Source organism: Aotus nancymaae, unplaced genomic scaffold (assembly GCF_030222135.1).
Source record: "Aotus nancymaae isolate 86718 unplaced genomic scaffold, 86718_ANA_hifiasm-v0.15.2.pri h1tg000059l, whole genome shotgun sequence".
NCBI classification, from domain to species: Eukaryota; Metazoa; Chordata; class Mammalia; order Primates; family Aotidae; genus Aotus; species Aotus nancymaae.
Genome location: NW_026988473.1, coordinates 47,961,555 through 47,983,237, shown reverse-complemented (window position 1 = coordinate 47,983,237; position 21,683 = coordinate 47,961,555). Strand labels below are relative to the sequence as shown.

The 21,683-nt window shown below is 46.7% G+C and overlaps 1 protein-coding gene across 1 annotated transcript in view; it reads right to left on the bottom strand.

Moving 5' to 3' along the window:
- DKK3 (dickkopf WNT signaling pathway inhibitor 3) overlaps positions 1-17,169 on the bottom strand; it is a 47,431-nt gene extending 30,262 nt beyond the window's left edge. Inside the window, exons 1-4 of the mRNA XM_064365174.1 lie at positions 17,071-17,169; positions 16,485-16,723; positions 9,608-9,745; positions 6,590-6,673 (exon numbers count right to left, since the gene is read on the bottom strand). Of these exons, the coding sequence (XP_064221244.1) occupies positions 6,590-6,673; positions 9,608-9,745; positions 16,485-16,697 (435 nt within the window). The 5' untranslated portion in view covers positions 16,698-16,723; positions 17,071-17,169. The remainder of the gene's footprint in view (positions 1-6,589; positions 6,674-9,607; positions 9,746-16,484; positions 16,724-17,070) is intronic.
- Positions 17,170-21,683: the final 4,514 nt, after the last annotated feature.

Genomic DNA, 21,683 nt, shown 5'->3' with positions numbered 1-21,683 from the left:
TATGCACCCGTATTGTAACAACTTGTTTATTTTTTTGTACACTACTAGCCTGGGTGCTCTCTGATGTTAGAGACTGTCTTTTACACTTCTCTGCCAGAAACATTGCAGGTGCTCAAAGAATGTGCAAATAAATGAATTGAATAATTAATACTGATAATTTTGATAGCCATGGATTGGGCTATCAAAATAATCAAATCATAACAAATAGCTGCTATGTACTGACTTCTTGTTCTTCATGTTCCAGGTATTGTATATGATTTTGACCTGGGTTTTTTTTTTTATCTGCATGGCAATACTATAGGGAAGGTACTTTTATTAAGCCCATTTAACATAAGGGAAAACTACGGGCTTAGAGCACTTAGACACTCCATTAAGGAACTTAAACAAAGGCACACAGCTAATAAGCGATAGAATTGCCATTTGAACTGGATCTGCCGGTGCCCGAGCTGTTAAGAGCTGTTAACCACCCGCGCTGATGTGCTGCTTCTATCAGCCGTCATCTAAACCTTGTTTGTATTTACGGGGGGTGGAGGCAGTAGCCTGCATGTCCCTACCACCCACGCCCTGTGACTCAGCCCATCAGCCGCCTCACAAAGACACTGAGCACTCAGATGTTCCCGCTAGGACTTCCCACCTCCCTAATCACCTCATACTGGAATGGATGGTATTTGGCCTTAGCCATGACCTGGAATGCAAAACTGACCTTTCTCCCTGGCAAAGAGAAGAAGGGATAAGATGCATTTGCAGACTCTACATCTGATACAACTAACAGTTCTCAAACAGCCATCCCCCTTGTTTAGATTTCCTTGACCTAATAATCAAAGAAATATAAACAGAAAGAAGATATCTTTTTTCTTTGCCTATCATATGATCACCCACTGTTAACACCCACGGTAGGTGAGGGCTGGTGAAACACAGCCTCAGAAATTGATGCTAAAAATAAAAATAAGTAAAACCTTTCTAGAGGAAAATTTGTCAGTATCTCTCAAAATTTTAGATATGCATAACCTTTGACTTACAATTTAATTTCTAGTATTTATACTGAAAGCATTTGCAAAACCATTCAAAAATATAGAGATATGTTTATACCAAAATTGTAAATAATTCACAAACTCTTTTTAAAATAAAGAAATCTATAAAGGAAAGGTCTCTGCAAACTTAAAATCCTCTGGAAAGATCTATTAATGATTTAATATATATTTTACCAGTCTTTTTTATGGATACTTTTTTCTAAAAATAAGATATTTCATACACTGTGTATGTATATTTTATGTACTTTAAATATTATATATACTGTTCTGTAATTTTTTTTTCACTTAATGTTTGCTTGAAGACAACCTTTTATACTATCTTCACAGTATTAACTCCACAGTATTTTGATTTTCGATGTGGAATCGTTTCTATTTAATAAATTACTTCTTGGAAGATATTTAGGTTGAGGACAGTACAACTTAATACACCAGGTAACAGCACAAAAAGAAATGCCTACCCCATAAAAATTGCTCACCCACATCAACTATATTTATTTGGGAATTATTTACCCATTTCTATCTCTTTTCCTACTGAATAAGGCATGAGGGCCTTATACTTAGTCGTAAATCACAGTCAACTCAAAATATAAATCTAGAAACACAAATGTACCCAAACTCTTTGTGTGCTTATCAGAATATGGAATGGAACATTTACACAAGCCTATGCTGTCAAGCTTAGGACAGCACGTCTGTTTCTTTCTGCAGAAACCACTATCACCCCTTGCCAACTTCGGGCCCCAACTTGGAACTTGCCAGTACCCAATCGTCGCCTATTCCCCTGGTCCTTCATATGACCTATACTTCCCTTTGTCTGTATCCCCAGTGCCCAACCTAGACATACCTGACAGGCAGAGTTAGGAACAATAGCGGGATGAGTCAGCCTCGTGGCCAGGAGCACAGAGCTTCTGGCAGAGAACGTCACTCAGAGAGCAAGGCAGGCTGCAGCAGAATGAAAACAGCCTGAGGCTACAAACGTCAGCGGAAAGACGCCTGTGCCTGTGGAGGCCTTACGAACTTCCCCCAGTCTCACGCCCTTCTTTTTTCAGTAAAGTTGCTGGGAACCAGCCAATTAGAACCCAGTTTTAATTACTCTTCAGTAATAATGAACCTCACACAAAGAGCTTCTAGAAACTTGCCACACTAGATTCTCACTCAGTCTTGTGAAAGGGGGATTATTAGCCCCATTTGATAGTTGAAGAAACAGAGTCACAAAGGGCAGAGCTTGTAAGGTCAACACAGGGCTCCAACCGAGGTCTGCATCTCACCTTGTTCAGACTTCTGTGCCTCAAAAGGGAAGGGCTGCATTTCCTGGGACTCAGCCCCCACCCCAGCCTCCCTGGACCTTGCAGGTTTCCCCAAGAGGCAGATCCTCTGGGAACTAATCGAGTCCCTCTAGAGGTGCCACGCCCTCCCCCCGTGCAACTTCTGTTAAAATAAAAGCCCCCTGGGATTCCTCATCAGGGTGCCTCTGGACACTCCATTAAATGGATAGAGCTCAGCATCAAAAACCAGGGTGCAGGGAGAAAACAAAGCCAGCACCCTACTGTCCACTCTAGAATGAATGAACAAGTTAGGGTCAGGGAATGATACATAGGCCTGAGGAATGACCTTGATGAGGCCTGAGGGAGAAAGGGCTTGCTCAACACACTTTCCTCTCCCACTCTCTCACTTGGTCTCTCTGGGCTTGGAGGTGATGGAGGCTCACTGCTCCATGGGAAAAGATGGCCACGGTTTAACAGCCCATTCTCCCAAGGCTCCAACACATTTCACGGGCAAAGTATCCTCACAACAAGTGGCCTCACACTTGTAGAGGACTCCAGGGTCACTGTCCTCAGTCTGCTGACCCAGTCAAAAAGGCACCACCAGCACTGGAACAAGGAAATCACTGGATCACTCAAATCTCTACAAGCTGTGTGTTTTTAGCAGGAAAATGCATCCACCTGTGGCCTCAGAAGTCTGTTGTTTTTGTTTGTTTCTAGAGACAGGTTATCACTGTCACCCAGGCTGCAATGCAATGATGCAATCATAGCTCACTGCAGCCTCGACCTCCTGTGCTCAAACAATCCTCCTGCCTCAGTCTCCTGAGTGGCTGGGACCACAGGCACATGCCACCATGCCCAGCTATTATTTTTAATTTTTTTGTAGAGGGGTCTCAATTTATTACCCTGGCTGGTCTCAAACTCCTGGCTGCAAGTGATCCTCCTGCTCAGCCTTCCAAAGTGCTGGGAATACAGGCGTGTGCCACTGTACCCAGCCTCTCAGAAGTCTTGGCCAGTATCTCAGAGTCGCTTGTACATGATTGAACCTATAGCTTCAAAGTAGGTGTGTTCACATAGATACAAACCAGCTCACTTTTTAACATCATACTCTAGCGTGAAACCGGAAAGACCACACATGCAGGACATGCTAAGCCCTGTAGCTGTGAGTTGGATTTTAAAGAGGATGTGTCCCATCAAAAGGGTGCCTTGGCTAATTGGGCCAGACTCTTCCTACGTGCGGACACGGTTCCATGAATAAAAACGTCCTATTAATGCACAATGGCTTGCCCATGCTCTAGGTTCTCGTGCTGCTTTCCTCCTCACTCCCAGCACGAAAGCAGCACAGCATCAGTGTGCCTGCCCCTGGCCTGTGAAGTGGGGCAGGCAGAAAGTCTGGCACAAAAGCCTCACAACAAAGACGTCAGACCACATCCCCATCGGCCGACGCGCTCAGGTGAAATAACAAGCCGCGGCATCCTCTTCCCCTTTCACATTTGAGTGTAAAAACAGACCAGGGCCTTGCACATACTGCGTGCAATTTCTAGACAGCCATATAGTGTTACTGTCTGTAACTTTCTGTGAGGCTCCTCGGGTTCCCATACATATTAATACACATTCCAGCACTTGAAGAAAGGAAAGTGTAAGGTGCCTGGTGAATTGCATTCATCTGGAAATTTTAAATCCTGAAAATTTAGCTCCTGTTTATAGTATTTTAAGGTTTGCACAGCATATGATTTGTCCTTTGCAATGGCAAATCCCTTTTAGAGAAAGTTTCTGCAGTGTGTAACACATTTCAGAGCAAACTGTAAAAATCATTAAATTGCAAAGTGATAGAATGGGACAGTGGTGACAATGCACAGCCCTTGCCTTCCTTTGATAGTAAACTAGTCTTTACACCTTTCTGTTCAGAAAAAGGAGCTTCATGTCTCTGTAAAGACAATGCTGAAGCCCTAGATCAATTGTGCTAGGACGATGGTGAGCCCAGGAATAGGAAGGCAGTTGAATGAAACAATTCTGTGGACATGTGAAACTGGATCTCACTTCCTGACTCTCGGCAAGCCACTCTGACAATGAGTGTGGCTCTGAAGTGAGGCACACATGCCACCTTTTCTGCCATATGACATCCCTCTCACAGGTGGCTTGAAAAGTCTCCAATCCATTCTCCAAAGCCCAGTGGGATCTTCCAGACACTAGCTAGCCAAGCATCAGATGACCAAGGTCTCCCTTCTAGTCAATCAAACGGGAATTTATTCTCATACGGGAACCTGATATGCTCCTATTTTGAGAGTCTGAGCAGGCATCAAGACAACCTTGGTGAGCCTCCAGCATGTGGGGTTCTTAGATCTACTGCTCCCCTCAACCTCCTGCATTCTCAGGACTGTCATATATAGGGGTTCAGGTTCTGCCCTGCACAAGGGGACCAAGGTGTGTCCTCTGTCACACAAGGGCCACAGGAGACTGCATGGGCAGGAGTGGAGACTCTGAACCTCCCAGAAGAGTCCTGAAGCAGAGGACACAGGGGCACATGAGGCCATGCATGCTCGGAAAAACTGACACACGGCACAAAAGTGCAGGCAACTGGTTTCTGCTCCAAGCATGCCCTTGGCATGTTCAAGATCTTGTCTCTTCCCCACCCCACTCTCAGAGTCTCAGTTCCCCCAACTAAAAGGCACAAACTTGACCAGCTGCTTCATTGAGAGGGTGGAGGGGGCAGCATGGGATGCAGGTGCGGCAGCCTCCTGTATACCTGGTCCTCCAGCAGGTGCAGGGATGCTCATAGGCACAGCTGCTGCCCTCCCCAGAGCACAGCTGTACCACTGTGCAATGATAGATTAAGTTTTTTTGACTTGAGAACAAAGGCTTTTCTCCTAATTCACAGCCCTGTGAGTTCTGCTTCCCCTGCCCTCTCCATTCCACAACTCTGCTCCGGCCTCAATCCTTCAAGCCCCAAACACAGCCTGAGATCTGGAACACTCTAAAGCACTTCCCTCTAGAACCATGATCATACCTATGGCTGGCTGGTTTTTCTTTTGCTTTCTTCTCTCTCTTCCCACCTTTGGAAGCCAGCCTCTCTTCCATCCCTGTCTTAGTTAATCTCGATTTTGTTTCAGAGGCTTCTGTGCTGCCAGGGCGGTGAGAGATGATGGACATTGTTACCTCACTTGAAGATGGGGAAACCGAGGTGCCCTAGCTGGTAGGTGACAAAGTGAGGCTTCTAGACTCCACAGCCAGTGCCCTTTCCATTTCACTGCAGTTCCTCCCCACCACCCCCAACCTCCCTTGAATGGTGGGTCACTACCATTGCACAAGGCCAACTGGACCCCCAGCCTGCTGTAAATGTCGGCCAGCTCCCGACACTTGAGCACTGTGCCAAAAATAAGAAAAAACATCCATCACCTACTAACCAAGACAGCATCACCTTCCTAACTGTTATCAGTACGCTGATTCTCTTCCAGCCATAAGACCAAGAAAAGGTGGGGAAAATCCTCAATGCCCTGGGAAGGCCAAGGATGCACAAGTTATCTGGGTACAGAGAGGCTGGCTTCTTGTAGTCTCCATAAAGAAGGCACACTCCCTGCCGTCCACTCCTCAGCAGGCATGTGCATCTGAAGCCAGACATCTCTTTGAGAAGATGAAGTGCAGCGGAGCCACCTCTGGTCCGGGAGGGAGGAGACCAGTGACTCCAACCGGGTCATACCCCGACCTGTGCCCAGGTTTTCTTTCTGTGAAATCACATCCCTTCCAAATTTAGGACTCTATAATTCTGTGAAATCCATCCTGCCTCTGGACTAAGCAACAGGCAACTAACAGAAGCAATCACAGGCACCAGAGCCTCACCCTGGAATGGACAGACAGCCTTCTTCCCTTCAGGCCACTGGGCTCCACATAAGGTGTTCTTGTTCTCAAACCGCCCGCCCAGAGGTGGGATTACAAAAGGTGGGGCCGTCCCCGAGGCTTTGGGGATTTCACCATCTGATACACCAGGACTGTCACCAGGGTTCCAGTCAACAGTCTAATACTTCCTTGTCCCCTTTCAAAGCTGAGACGGGCCATGCAAATGACCACTGAATTTCATTTCTCTGTTGTTTCTGATGCCAAGTTCATGGAGGCGTAACCTATTTCTGGACTGCATCGGTCTGGTCAGAAGTGTAGGCATTGGGGGATCGTGGTAGAAATGAGTCAGGAGAGGCACAGGAGAGTCAGCCCCCTCCCGCCCATGGTCTGCATCTGAGTCGCTGTGGGCAAACTGAATGAGAGTGAGTTTGCCAGGGTGCAAGTGCAGGGGAAATGACAACTCACATGGCTCCTTTTGCCTTCTTCATCTCCCACAGACGTGATCACTGTCTCTGAAAAGACCATTTGTCCAGTCTGGTTGTTGGTTATCTATAGTAAAACAGGTACAGTGAAAGTAAAATAGAAGGACTTCTGGACAAATTCCACAAGTTGTTTTTGTGTTTTGTTTTCCATTTTCTGAAGCAGGAGCACCCGGTAAAGGAGTCGAAATGCCCACCTCCCTTTCTTCCTGAGTTCCCACAGCAGCTGTGAGATGGACAGCTTCCCCTGGACACAGTGATAAGAGATAACAGAGTCAGCCTCATAGGGCTGCTATGAGGAGGAAATGAGGCAATCCAGAGAACTCACTCCACACAGTGCCTGACACCCAGCAAAATGGTCAAAGATGTCAGCTATTGCTATCGTTCTGGGGGTCATCACTTGAAACTCAATGTCAGCTTTGTTTTTGACAAATTGCAAGTCTGGGTGTCCGGTTGAACATCTTTCATGAAAAGCAAGCAGGTTTTAACTCTAGCAGCCCTATCTGATTCTGGTGAATGGTTTCATTTCATCAAAAAAGTGCATAAGTACAATGAGAGACTTGTTTCAATATTCCTCTATCTGTTGTCTGCCTCCAATTCTCTAACCAGATGCAGGCATCCCACAGCTAAGTCTAACACAGAACTCAGGCTGTTCGTGCCCCATGAGAGGCCATGTCCAAAGTTTGGTTTGGTGATAAAGGATAGAAAAGATGCTGGCTCAGGAGCTAGGAGATGTGTGTTCTTTGAGCTCTGGCTCAGTCGCCAATAACCAGCTAGTATGTCACCTGCAACAAATTGTATCTCTTCTCTGATTCAAAATTTTCTCACTTCTACGTCATCTTTAGGGTCTCTGCTAGCTCTAATATCACAGGACCTGCAGCCGGGACAAGGTGGAAACTCTTGTACTAATTTGCAGTAAGGAATCAAGTTCTAGTTCTGAGAAGGTAAGAACCACATCTTAATCACTATGCTTTTAAATTTTTACCTAAATAATTCCTCTCCCCAAAAGAAATGATCTCTTCCTCTATGCTAGCTTTTTATAGAATCAACCAATATCATATTTTTAAAAATTCTATAAGCCTGTATGTATGGGTTGCATGACTTATTAGAACCTTTATTATAACAATATGTATTTTTCTTAAATCTCCAGAAGAATATATAAGAAGTTTTACAAATATGTTTCGCCACTACTGAGCCCTTCTTTTATGAAGCATTGCGTAAGACTAGTGTTTTTTTGTTTGGTTGTTCTTTTGTTTTTTTTTATTTTTATTGTTTGAGACAGAGAGTTGCTCTGTTGCCCAGGCTGGATGGCAGTGATACGATGATCTTGGCTCACTGGAACCTCCACCTCCTGGGTTCAAGCGATTCTCCTGCCTCAGCCTCCCCGAGTAGCTGGGACTGTAGGCGCATGCCACCATGCCCGGCTAATTTTTGTATTTTTAGTAGAGACAGGGTTTCACCATGTTGGCCAGGCTGGTCTCAAACTCCTGATCTCAGGTGATCCTCCTGCCTCAGCCTCCCAAAGTACTGGGATTATATGCATAAGCCACCATGCCCAGCAGAAGATTAGTATTCTATAAAACCCAGGTAAGAATTATTGCACTGCGTTGATGACATAACTTTATTATACCAATAGTAATAATAAGAACACTGATTTTTGCATTGCACTTTACAATGAGCTTTCATATACTTTAGGTCATTTGACCTGAACAATACTGTCATATAGATGTTGATATTCTTATTTTATAAATGCAACTAGTGAGAATCAGAACATTTAAATCATTTTTCAGAAATCACACTAGTGACTGGTAGGACTCACACTCAGGTATTTTGATATTTACAAGAAGCAACTTTAAGGAGCAACCAAACCTTTTGGTTAATTATTATCAGAAAGGATGACTTGATATTGGTTTTGACAAGACAACATAATCACTTTTGAAAACATTCTCCAGTCGCAGATGAGCAATGCCAAAGGATTGTGTTCTGCAGGTAAACTCATTCATTTACCTGGGGGATACACTCTGTAGCTGATCCATCTAACTGAGCCCATTATTATGCAGTGGGAGAAGCACCACACAAAAGCTACTTTATAGTCAAGGCAACAGCACATAAAAATTGATCCCCTAGCGCTGTGGCACAGAAGCACTATTGTTTCAACCAAGTCATTACCTGGGCCCTTGAACAAAAGTGAAGCTCTTTCGTGAAAGCCACTGTGGCCTTGCATGCCGAAGCTGAGATGAGCTGACAGGGCAAGCTCCTTGATATTCACAACAGGATGCTAACAACAACCCTGAGTATCTGCACAGCACACAGTCTTCTGCAGTTTGCTCTCAGAGTCCTGCCAAATCACATCAGAGACACTGCACACCAGGGGCAGGCTAGTGCTATGTTCCTCGAGATTTGCAAAGCTTTCTTTGTCAGGTCAGAATGGGAATGAACCTGGTTGCTCTTAATGCATGATGTTAGACCAAGAGGCACTCAGACAGGTGGTAGTTTGAGGGGAAAATCTGCTATAGAATTTTGAACACACAACCAGCAAACAAATGAATGTTTAATTTTGTGGCAGTAGAGGGTTTCTCTTCCAGAAATGGGATATATCATAAAAAATAGTGAAGGTCAATTCACTGTAACGTGTTCTCTGGTTCAATCTCTACTGAGACATACATAGAAGCCTATGAGACAGATCAATTCCACAAATTCAATGCTAGGAAAAGGTCTTTTTAGACATTTGTTTGCTTTCTTTTTTCAAATAATAATCCCTGAACATTCCTTTGCAACTGGACTGGCAGGAAGCCTAGGGTTAAATATATTGCATAAATGCAAAAGCAATTTAGGATCCTGATACATTCTCTCTCCACTTTAAACAGAATCCTTCTGGTTTTTAATTTGTATTTTACAATTCTCACTTGTATTTTGGGCTTGTATATCACATATGAAAAAAAAACAACCTTAGTTCTCTGATGGGAATTCCTATAGAAAGGAGGAAGTGCTGGCCATGACTTACCTTGTGAATTTCTCGGTGCACATGGATGGTATTATTTCCAACCTTAGTGTCTGTGTTGGTCTCATTGTGATAGCTGGGAGGTAAGTTTGCCAGGTTCACTTCTGATGATGCTTTAGCAGCAGCTTCTTCTGCCTCCATCTATTAAGGCAATGAATTTAATGAGCAAAATTATTTTCTCCTGTTACAAATGAGAGTCTATTAGAAAAAAAATCTCTTTTCCTCTTCTGCAATTACAAAGAATGATGATAATAGGTATTAATTGAGTACTCACTATGACAAGACATTATACTAAGTGTTTTACATATATTACAGCACTGAAACTTCACAATCTCTCTGGGAGGTGGGTGTTACTGTCCTCATATTACAAATAGGGAAACTGAGGCTCAGGAAGACTAAATTCCCCAGGTTCCCAGAAAAGGGTGGAGCTGGGATTTGAACATGTTTCCATTAGCTAGTCTTGCTCCCTGTACAGATGCTGTTGATGCCCTGCCCATCTCCTGGCAGTCTAATCTGGAGGTCACCTGCAGCCAATTCCCATACCTGCCAACAACCAACTCTGTCTCTCTCTGAGAGCATTCTATGGTCCCCAAAGTATGCTCAGTCTGCACAGGCCCCAAGTGCTAGGGAATTACTATTCTAGCAATGAGAGACAGGCAGGCTATGGAGGTAAACACTCCAGCTTCTCCCTTCGGTAGACAATTCCAAAGCACGTAGAATCTACGTAGTTTCCTCTGAGGCCCCCGTGGGATGGAGCCCTAGATGCCCGCAGCAGTAACCTGCTTGTGGGCATACCATTGATTGTCTTTCTTTTCTTTCATCTCACTTTCCCACTTCCTGCTAGCGTTTTCTGGGGACACATCTGACATACACTATTTGCTCTTAAATCCTTTGGCCTGTTGGTGGTGGTGGTAGGTGCAGGGGATGGAGAGAACCCAAACCAAGGCAGTCCCTTATTCCCTGCAGGTAGGGCCACAGCTGTGTCTCCTTCCCCACCCCATCTCTTGGGTACCCTTGTAGGAAATCCTTGCAGAGGGATCCTTGCAGAGGGTCAAGTAACCAATCCCCGGGGTCCACACCCCTTCTGATCTTCTTGAACCTATGTTCTTCTCTGTTTGTCAGGTTTCTGTGGCCGCTGTCCTCAAATCCTCCAGTCTCATGAGCCTCCGTAACATCTATATCAGATAAGTCAGTGACCTCACGTCTGCACCCACTTCCCCTTCCAGACTTATCCCCTGTCGTATTCCTGATGAGCGGGCAGTTGACAATGTGACCTGTTCACGGCTGATGGGACCCAAAGGGAGGCCACATCATGGACTAATTGAGCCAATCAGACACTCTCTCTAGGAACGTAAAATGAGAGACACAAAGAGAAGTTCTACTTGATAGTTGGCAATTTTCCAACACTGTTATTTTTATCTCTGGGCTATTTTTATTTTTTAAAATGAATGCTCAATAAGTATTTTCCTTTCTTAAAAAAATCACTGTCCTCTATATCCCCTTAAGCACTAGATGAGCCCCCACCTTAACCACCAGTTTTGCTGAGCTGAGGAGGATCAGAGGTCTCAATGCAACATGAAAACACAACTCGAAGTGTGAAGAAAACCTGGTAGGCATAAAGGCTTGGCAAGGACTTAGTCAGTGGCTGCTGTGCACACAGGGCTGTGCTGAACTCTGAGACGGCTGCTGGGATGTCTGAAACTTGATCACTGGCTTCATAACAATAGTAATTCTGAGCATAGCGCCCACATTTAGGGCATTGACTATGTCTGAGCCGTTGCACCAGATGCCCTGAATATTCACAGCAACTTTATGGGGAAGCTGTGATTAGAGTCATGTCCAAAAGTTTGAAAAATCGACATAGCTGGATCCCTTCACGGACCCACTGAATTAGGATTTCTAGAGGTGAGACCCCCGATATCACTGAGCTTCTCAGATGATTCTGAAGATTTCCTTCCCCTTCCTCTACCCGCAGTTAAGAACCTCTCTGTTCTAGGCAATAGGGAGTTACAGCAAGTTCCTGAAGGCTAGCGGGAAAGTAACATAAAGACTAGACAAGAAAGAGAGGGGAGTCAGGGAACTGGCCAGAATTAGGCTAGGAGATGGAGGCTCCATCTGGGTAGTGGCCTTCTAGGTGAGAAAGACTCTAAGTAAGTCTAGAAGGATCAAGTCACTGAGAGATGGCCACTGGATGAGTGAAGTCGTTGCCTGCAGCATCCTCGGAGAGGAACACAGTAGAAAATACCAGGATTCTGGAGTCAGACAAGGTGGGTTCAAGTCCTGGCTCTACCACAAAGTAGCTCTATGACTTTGGGCAAGATACCAAATCCCACTAGACCTCAGCTTGCTCATTTGTAAATTAGGGATGTCCTACTTTGTTGAGTAGATACAAGAATTAAGGACCATGAAGTAAATACAAGAATTCAGGTATGAAACCCGCCACACAGCAAAAATGAAATACACAGCAGTTTTCATTATATTGCCTTTTAAGAAGGCAGTTTCAGAAGAAGCCAGTTTGTTGTGCCAGAGTTCTGAAGGGAATGGGGAACTAGAAGCAGGAAGAGCAGGCAGTTGATATCATGTGTTTGAAGAGCTTGCCGACAAAGCGGAGAAGAAATGAGGCTAAGACAGAAGACAGAATGGGCAAGAAAATGACTTTTTTTTTTAAAGCAAGAGACCTTGCCCCCAGTTACCACTCTGGTCAATGACAGAAAAGATACAGCTGGGAAGAGAAGACTGAAGGTGCTGGAGAGGATCCACCCAGAAGAAGAGAATGTGTTTTTAGTGTTTTTTAAATTCCCATTGGGATCAGTTTGGCTTTCAAATAATTGACAAGTTGCCAAACCTAGAGTTTGCTCTGGGTTGAGCAGATATAGTCTTTTTCTAAAACCTTTCTCCCCTCAGCTCAGCCACTGGTTATTTCAACAGAACGAGCTAACGGTTCTTAAATGGCACCATGAACTAAAAGTATAGTTTACAATGGAAATTTCAACCACAACTATTATTGCCACTAGCAAGAGAAACTTAAGTCTGAAGCAAAAGGAGCTGTTTCATAGAGAAGGAATGTGAATGCTATTAAAAATGGCATTTATGGTTGGTTAAATCTGTGTGTCTGCAAAAGAGGTACAGCAGGAAAAACTGAAGAGATGAATCCAGGCTTGGTATTGGAGTTCTTGCTAGGAATAGGTAAGGCAGTTAAGAACATTCTAAAACTAGCGAGCTACCGAGCTGGCAACGAGGGGAGGAGAAATACAGTGGCTATATCCTCAGAATACATTAATTGGTAGCATACAGAATGGTAATACAGATTGGAGCCATCTGAAGATTTGCTTCTCCCAATAATGACTCTACAAGTAGAGCTGCTTTGTTCTTCCCCTAAAGAAACTTCAGCAGCTTGAGTCAGCTGGAACATGGAAAATGCCAGGAAGTTACTTGAAAGCAGATTCATGATGCAACTATGTAAGCAAATAATGCATCTGGCCCAGGTCCTTTTTGATTTTTCCCCTGAACAGTGACTAAATGGCACTTATCCCCTGTCTATGAGATTTAGGGGGCTTTCTGGCAGTCTCTTTATATATATATACATATATATTTTATTGTACTTTAGGTTCTGGGGTACATGTGCAGATCATGCAGGATTGTTGCATAGGTACATACATGGCAATGTGGTTTGCTGCCTCCATCCCCCCATCACCTATATCTGGCATTTCTCCCCATGTTATCCCTCCCCAACCTCCCTAACCCCCACTGTCCCTCCCCTAGTCCCCTCCAACAGACCCTAGTGTGTGTGATGCTCCCCTCCCTGTGTCCATGTGTTCTCATTGTTCAACACCTGCCTATGAGTGAGAATATGTGGTGTTTGATTTTGTGTTCTTCTGTCAGTTTGCTGAGAATGATGGTTTCCAGATTCATCCATGTCTCTACAAAGGACATGGGATAATTGCCATTTAAATGTGGCACATATACACCATGGAATACTATGCAGCCATAAAAAATAACTCACCATTTTTTATGGCTGCATAGTATTCCATGGTGTATATGTGCCACATTTTCCTTGTCCTGTCTATCATCAATGGGCATTTGGGTTGGTTCCAGGTCTTTGCTATTGTAAACAGTGCTGCAGTGAACATACATGTATATGTGTCTTTATAATAGAACGATTTATAATCCTTTGGATATATACCCAGTAATGGGATTGCTGGGTCAAATGGAATTTCTATTTCTAGATCCTTGAGGAATCACCACACTGTCTTCCACAATGGTTGAACTAATTTACACTCCCACCAACAGTGTAAAAGCGTTCCTATTTCTCCACATCCTCTCCAGCATCTGTTGTCTCCAGATTTTTTAATGATTGTCTGGCAGTCTCTTTACAAAAAATTAATACTAATAACCATAGTCTATTAACAACCTGTTGTATTCTATTTTTGAAAACATCTAAAAGATATTTCAAATATTTTAAGACTAATTTTTAATGGTTTAAGATATTTTAAAAGACAGATTCTATTGAGAATCTATCAGACCCTGGCGGTGTTTTGTTACCATTCATACTGCTACTATTAATATGATAATGATAGCTATTATTTACAACCAACAATCATGTAATCCTCACAGCCACCTCACAATGAAGCTACCTATATTACACCTGTTTTACTTAACCCCATTTTAGGCAGTCAGCAGATAGCCTGCCCTAGAACCAGAGGCAACACGAGCTCAATTTAATTTGAAGCTACAGAGTTAAGAGACAATGGGGCCTATCTGACTCCCTCACCCTTTCATTGTTCCAAGTCGTGATTGTTCTGCAATCATAGGAAACAGAAACAGTGGATCTTGGGCTCTGGACCTGACTGGTGGATATTCAAGGACAGCTGCCCAACTCACTGATTTGCTTGACTTGCATCTTCTCATTTAATTCTCCCCTTACCCCAAGACATGGACGTTTCTCCACTTCAGACTCGGGATGCCACTGCCAGTAAGTGGCAGAGCAGGGACTGGATGAGGGAAAGTCAGTCTCCACTGCCTGTTCTCCTGCCATGGTGTCCTGTACCCACTGTCAGTGAGGACACTCTTTGTGGGGTAGAAGTGATAGCCTGTGTCTCCCCTGGAGCAAACTTCAACCCGCCAACCTACACAGAGCCACATCTAGAGGGAGGAAAGCTGGGGTCTTGGCAAAACCCATTGTGGATAACGCCCATGGAGAGGACCCCATCACTAGGTCCCGCAGGGCCCCACACTGCTCTGCTCAAGAGGAGACTGAAGAGCCCTTGCTGCTCCCTCTCCTCCCTCAGCAGGATCTAACGGCAGAGGACCATGCTACAAACTTTCTGAACAGTGGCAGGCACAAAAACATAGAGGTGACTTAGTCAGTCTTACTGGGAATCTGTGTGCAGGAGGGAAAGTCCTAGGATAAGATAAGGAAAGCAGATGGCCTGCCCTAGAACCAGAGGCATCACAAACTCAATTTAATTTGAAGATTCATAGTTAAGAGACATTGGGGCCTATCTGACTCCCTTCACCCTTTAATTGTTCCATGTCATGATTGTTTTGCAATCCCAGGAACATGAATCACAGAAAGATCATGGGTCTTGGGATCTGGGACTGTCCAGTGGATATGCAAGGACAGCTGCCCAATTCACTGCCTCCCAAGCCAGTGAGTGTCCCCTTCACTGCAAACTACACAGGCTGACTGTGGGGAGTGGGAAAGGAAATATAGCCCTAAACTACAAAGGGCTGTGAGGAGAAAGCAGCTTCTCCCTGGAGACAAGCGCCAGCAGTTAAGGCTTTGCACACGGGGGCTACCAAGCCGGGGTGAACCAGCCTGGACAGTGGTTTCCTGCTGGCTCCTTCACTGGGATGGCTGGCTTCTCTCCAGACACAGGCTACAGCCAGAGCCGGACCCAACAGCGCCCATGCCTACCCACCCCAGACACAAGGGACAGCTGCTCACACCTGGATGGAGAGGGCTGGGACAGTGACATCTCCTGCCCAAGCAGCCCTCGGCATGCATGGGTGCCCGCCATAGAGGACAGAACAAGATGCCACCCACAGTGTTTAGACCTGGAGGTGATGGAGGTCAGAAGATAGGCAAAGCTTTGCCAAGGTACAAGGTATCCGATAATAATAGCTGCTAAATACTCTGCACCTATTATTTGCCAGGTGCCCACACTTATGACATTTAGTTGCCATAGGAAACTGAGGTGCAGGATGTTAAATGATTTGCCCAATGTCACCCTGCTACTGAGTGGCAGAGGAGGACCCGAGGCCAGGAATAACAGCGAAGCACTGTTGGGTGGAGGTAGGGTTGCCTCTCACATCCTCATCTGTCACTCATACAGTGCTGAGATTTAGGATTTCCATCTTCCCTCTCTGCCCCCACATGGCATGACAAGCAAGACAGCCCAGACAGACTGCCAGCAAAGCTCAGGACTCTGCCTCTTTGTCCCTACATGGCATCCCAACAAGCTCAAAGCATAACGGACAAGCTAGAACTTGGCGATGTCTGGAGCTTGCCCCGGGTCTGTGTGAAACCACAGTGCTGGAATACCAGGGGCCCTGCAAACCTTCGCTTACAATAGAAAAGGCCAACTGCGTGCCTGACGCCAACTGCAGGCAGGTGGTGGCCCCAGCTACCTAGTGAGGGTCCAGCCTCAGAGACTCTCGGTGGACAGGCTCAGATCCAGACTTTTTGGCAGGAAGGCAAAACGAGGCGAGAGTCGGGATCAAACTGCGCTGCCTCCAGGCCCCTCCGCATCTGCTGTCGGCCCTTCTCAGCCCCCGCGGGATCCCAGGTCCCTGGCCAGCGCTCCTCCATGCCTTCCCAGCCCCCGCTGCCCCCCAGCCTGGCGCTTCCCAGAGCCCCGCGCAGCCAGGGCGCACGCACCTCCTCCACCGCGCTGCGCAATTTGTGCTGCGTGTCTTCCATCAGTTCCTCAACCTCGCGGAACATCTCGTTGAGCGTGGCCTCCTCCTGTGGGTAGTTGAGAGCCGGGCCGGGCTCTACGGGAGCCGAGGTCGCTGTCGGAGCGGGCGCGGGGGCCGTGGGGGCCGCAGCCGCCAGCAGAAGGCACAGCAGGGTGCCCCCGAGCCGCTGCATCTCCGCTCTGCGCCCGCAGCCGCCGCCTGTGTGTCCCGGAACGCGATCAGAGGGCGCGGACCACCCCTCTCGCCCGGTCCGCCGCCCCGCCCCGCCCCGCCGTCGGCCCCTGGCGCCCCTCTTTCCCGCACTTGCCCCGAGACGGGAGGAAACCGAGGCACCCGAAAACGCAAAGAGACGCGTTTTCCCCTACACCCAAAGAGACGCGACCCCACCCGCTCCAGCCCAAGCCCCGATCGCCCCGCGACCCCGCACCCCCATCCTCGAGCACAAGCTGAGTTCTGCTCATCCATCACCTGCGATGCCGGAGCTCTCTCGCCAGAGCAACCGAACCTGGATCCTCTACGCTAGTAGCTCCCAAGCCCCAGCTCACCTCGACTCTGTCGCCGGTTCGAACCCTTGGCCCTCCTCAACCAGGTCAGAATGTCCGACTCCCGCTTCCACCCCAAACCTCTCAGCTCCTACCTTGGGTGGGCAGAGCACAGGTCAGATCCCTCCCCTCGGCGTCGGGTCCGACTTGAGCGCCCCGCCCCACACCCACCTAAGGGAGGCAGAGCTGAGCCGAGTCTTCCCCACCCCGCCGCCGCCCCTCACCCACCCTGACTGGACCGAGCTGCGCTGCGAGCTGCACTGGATCTGCTCCTCCCGCCGGGAGGCCGCCGGGCTGCGGGTACAGTTGCGGGCGTGGGAGCGACGCGGTGGGCGGGACGCTGGTGCGGGAGCGCGGCGGGGTGCGGCAGCGCTGGTAGCGGAGAGAGCCCGCGCCCCGCCCACCCGGCCGCCAGGCCCCCGCCCCGCGGAGGGGCCGCCGCCCGGCCATTGGCCAGCCGGGGCGCAGGCGACCTCACGCCCCACGCCCTCTTTTCTGCCCCCGCGACCAGCTCTACGGAAGGCAGCCATCTCCTTCCCTGCATCCCCCTGCACCCGCGGCATCCCAGGCCCCTGTCTTCGCCGGCCTCCAGGCTGGGGGTGGCGGGGGGAGTGTTCCTCAGTCCCCACCGTGGGCTTTCCAAGCCAACCTCCGCCCCAGCGTGCAATCCTCAGGAAAAATCCCCGGTCCCCTAGCCTGGCTTTCAAGCCATCACCGCTGTCCTTAGTCTGCCATGGTTGACACCGTGCTCCAGCCAGGGCAGCGCACCTGCAGCTCCTGGAATAGGAGGACATCATGAGAAAGTCAGCAAGCTCCTCAGGGGTGGCATAGCGGAGTGGTCAGGACCAGACACCTGCAACCAGCTCAGCTCTTTCCTACCTTCCTGCTCTGCCAAGTTACCACATTTGTTTGCGTCCCAATTAGCCCTAATGTAAAATATTGGTAAGTCTCAGAAACGTAATATTGAGTGACTAGTGCAGAATCAGAGAAGTTAGACGGTGAGGCCAAGCAGCAGGTGGAGGCAGGGCTGGCCAGAGGCTCTGAGTGTAGCTGACTCTGCAGCTGGTTACCTCCAGCTAGAGGCCTCAAGACTGCCTTTCTCTGCAGCACTCCCCACATTGCTGTTTACCGCCAAGACACAGCTTCCAGCCGCTTTCCCTTCTACTTCTGGGCCTCCAGGGCAGGGCCCTCCTAAACTGCAAGGAAAGCCCCCTTTCCTGCATTTCCTGCTCTGTCCTCTAGGCATCTGGCAGCCCTGGCTGAGCATTCATTAGTTTTCTGGGAGTGGCTGACCCCGGGGTTGAGGAACCTGGAGCGGAGTCTCCACATGCCCCAGCTTGTCACTTTGGGCAGGTGGACATTAGGAAGAAACTAAGGCTGAACTGAAGGATGCTGTGGGGCATATTGTGGGCCGAGCTAGGAATTGCAGTGGTGCGGGTTTACAGAGCACATGACACTCTTCCAGTCCTTCGTGTTGCTGGCTTAAACCACCAGGAATTTCTCCAGATAACATTGTCCTCTGCCTTACATCTTTTGCCATGCAGTCTCCAGGTCTCGACTTTAAGGCTGAACTTAAAAATCTCTATATATTGAACTGCCCCAAGTGTCAGGCAAAGGGACACTTGTTTTCTTGTATGGAGTCTACATTTTGTATTCCCAAATGTAATAATTTATCAACAGTTTCATTATTAGGTGAAACTACAAAAGAAAGAAAAAAATGGAAAGAAAGAGAAAGATGAAAGAAAGAAAGAGAGAAAGAAAATGAGAGAGAGGAAACGGTAAGAAAATCTACAGGTCTCAAATGTAAGTGGCCTTCCTGCCCAGCTCCATGCCAGTCCTATCACCAGCCTGAGACATTCATGGGCACAGAGCAAGGAGAGAGTGCAGAGCCACCCAGGACAACCATATGTAGAGAACATTCTACATTTCCACAATTCCCATTGTGTCACTGACTAAGCTCTGTATCCACTAGGAACAGTTCATTTTTTCTTTTAGGGCATTGGAAACACTTTTTGGAATTATTACTTAAAATTTTAGATTCTCACATTTTCTCTATGAGGGAGCTACTGGATCATAAACTGGGGTCCCATTTCATGGTTGAGGAAATAGCAGCAGAGCGGTTGTAACTTGCAGAAATTTGCCTAGAAAGTGGCCACACAGCAGTTTCACATCTAGCTGTCCATCCTCCAGAAACTCATGACCACGTGCAAAAGAAGACATGTATAAAGATGTTTGCTGAGGCAATATTTACAATAGTAAAAAATGTGGAAATTACTTGCCAGTGTTTTTCAGCAAGAGACTAGATAGACCAGGGCTTTTGCAATAATAGAATAAAGTACAGCAGGTAGAACAAGGAATAATATTTATAGGCAGCAGCATCACTAACTCTCAAAAATATAATATGAGGTGGAAAAGGCAAAATGACACATACGGGATACTATTTGTACATACCTTAGAATTAAAAAACAGTAGCACATATTGTTTATGGATGCTCACATATAATAAAAATATAGAAACGTGCAGGCTGCCCCTGAGGTGGGAGGCAAGGAAGGGATGGAGGATGTCTTCAGTTGTATTCATAACATTTTATTTCTTCAAGAAAGGGAGTGTACCAGCATGGAGGAATTCTGAAACAAAAGTCTCCAAATATTCACATATGTTTAATCAACCATGATGATTACTTACATCAGGGTATATGTGTGTGACTGGTTCTTTTTATTATTTTTGGTATATTTTAAATATTTTGTGAATAAATTGGTAAATAAAAGCAGAAGGCTTTTATAAGGGGCTTTTCCCTTCCTTCACTCTGCACTTCTGCTTGGTGCTGCCATGTGAAGAAGGTCATGTTTGTTTCCCTTTCTGCCATGATTGTAAGTTTCCTTGGACCTCTCCCTGAACTGTGAGTCAATTAAACCTTACACACACACACACACACACACACACACACACACACACACACTCTACCCAGTCTCAGGTATATCTTTATTAGCAGAATGAGACTGGACTAATACAGCAAATTTTTCTGGGTAGTGCTTTAAAGATACCTGAAAAAGTGGAAGTGACTTTGGAACTGTGTAATAGGCAGAAGTTGGAAGCGTTTGGAGGGCTCAGAAGAAAATAGGAAAATGTAAGAAAGTCTGGACTTCCCAGAGACTTGGAGGGCTCAGAAGACAGGAAGATATTGGAAAGTCTGGAACTTTTTAAAGACGTGTTGAATGGCTTTAACCAAAATACTGATAGTGATATCGACAATAAAGTCTAGACTGAGGTGGTCTCAGATGGAGAGGAGGAACTTGGTGGAAACTAAAGTAAAGGTCACTCTTGCTGTGCAGATAAACTAGCAGCATTTTGCCCCTGCCCTAGAGATCTATGGAACTTTGAACTTGAGAGAGATAATTTAGGGTATCTGGCAGAAGAAATTTCTAAGTGGCAAAGCATTCAAGAGGAAGCAAAGTGTAAAACTTTGAAAAATTTGCAGCCTGACAATGCAGTAGAAAAGAAGAATCCATGTTCTGGGGAGAAATTCAAGTCAGCAGCAGAAATTTGCATAAGTAACGAAGAGCAGAAGGTTAATCACCAAGAAAATGGGGAAAATGTCTTCAGGGTATGTCAGAGACCTTCACAGCAGCCCCTCCCATCACAGGCCTGGAGACCTAGGAGGGAAAAATGGTTTCATGGGCCGGGCCCAGGACAACCCTGCTGTGTGCAGCTTGGGACTTGGTGCCCTGAATCCCAGCCACCTCAGCCATAGCTAAAAGGGGCCAACATCTAGCTTGGGCTGTGGCTTTGGTGGGTGGAAGCCCAAAGCCTTGGCAGCTTCCATGTGGTGTTGGTTGGTCCTGCAGGTGCACACAAGAATTGAGGTTTGAGAACTTCCGCCTAGATTTCAGAGGATGTATGGAAACACCTGGATGTCCAGGCAGAGGTCTGCTGCAGGGACAGTGCCCTCATGGAGAACCTCTGCTAGGGCAGTGTGGAAGGGAAATGTGAAGTTGGAGCCTTCACAGGGGCTCCCCACTAGGGCACTGCCTAGTGGAGCTGTGAGAAGAGGGGTACTGTCCTCCAGAACCCAGAATGGTAGATCCACCGACAGCTTGCACTGTGCACCTGGAAAAGCCACAGAGACCCTCAGTGCCAGCCTGTTAAAGCAGTCAGGAGGGGGACTGTGCCCTGTAAAGCCACAGGAACAGAGCTGCCCAAGGCCATGGGAGCCTACCTCTTGCATCAGCATGACCTGGATGTAAGATATAGAGTCAAGGAGATCATTTTGGAACTTTAAGATTTAATGATTGTCTCATTAGATTTTGGACTTGCATGGGACCTGTAGCCTCTTTACTTTGGCCAATTTCTCCCACCTAGAATGGGAGTGTATTTACCCAATGCTTGTACCCCCATTGTATCTTAGAAGGAACTAATGTGTGTTTGATTTTACCAGCTCTCAGGTAAAATCATTTGATATTGTAAAACTGCTGTGATAAACATATGAGTGCAGGTGTCTTTTTGATAAAATGATTTCTTTTCCTTTGGGTGGATACCCAGGGACTAATCTCAGATGAGACTTTGGACTTGGACTTTTGAGTTAATGCTAGAATGAGTTAAGACTTTGGAGGACTATT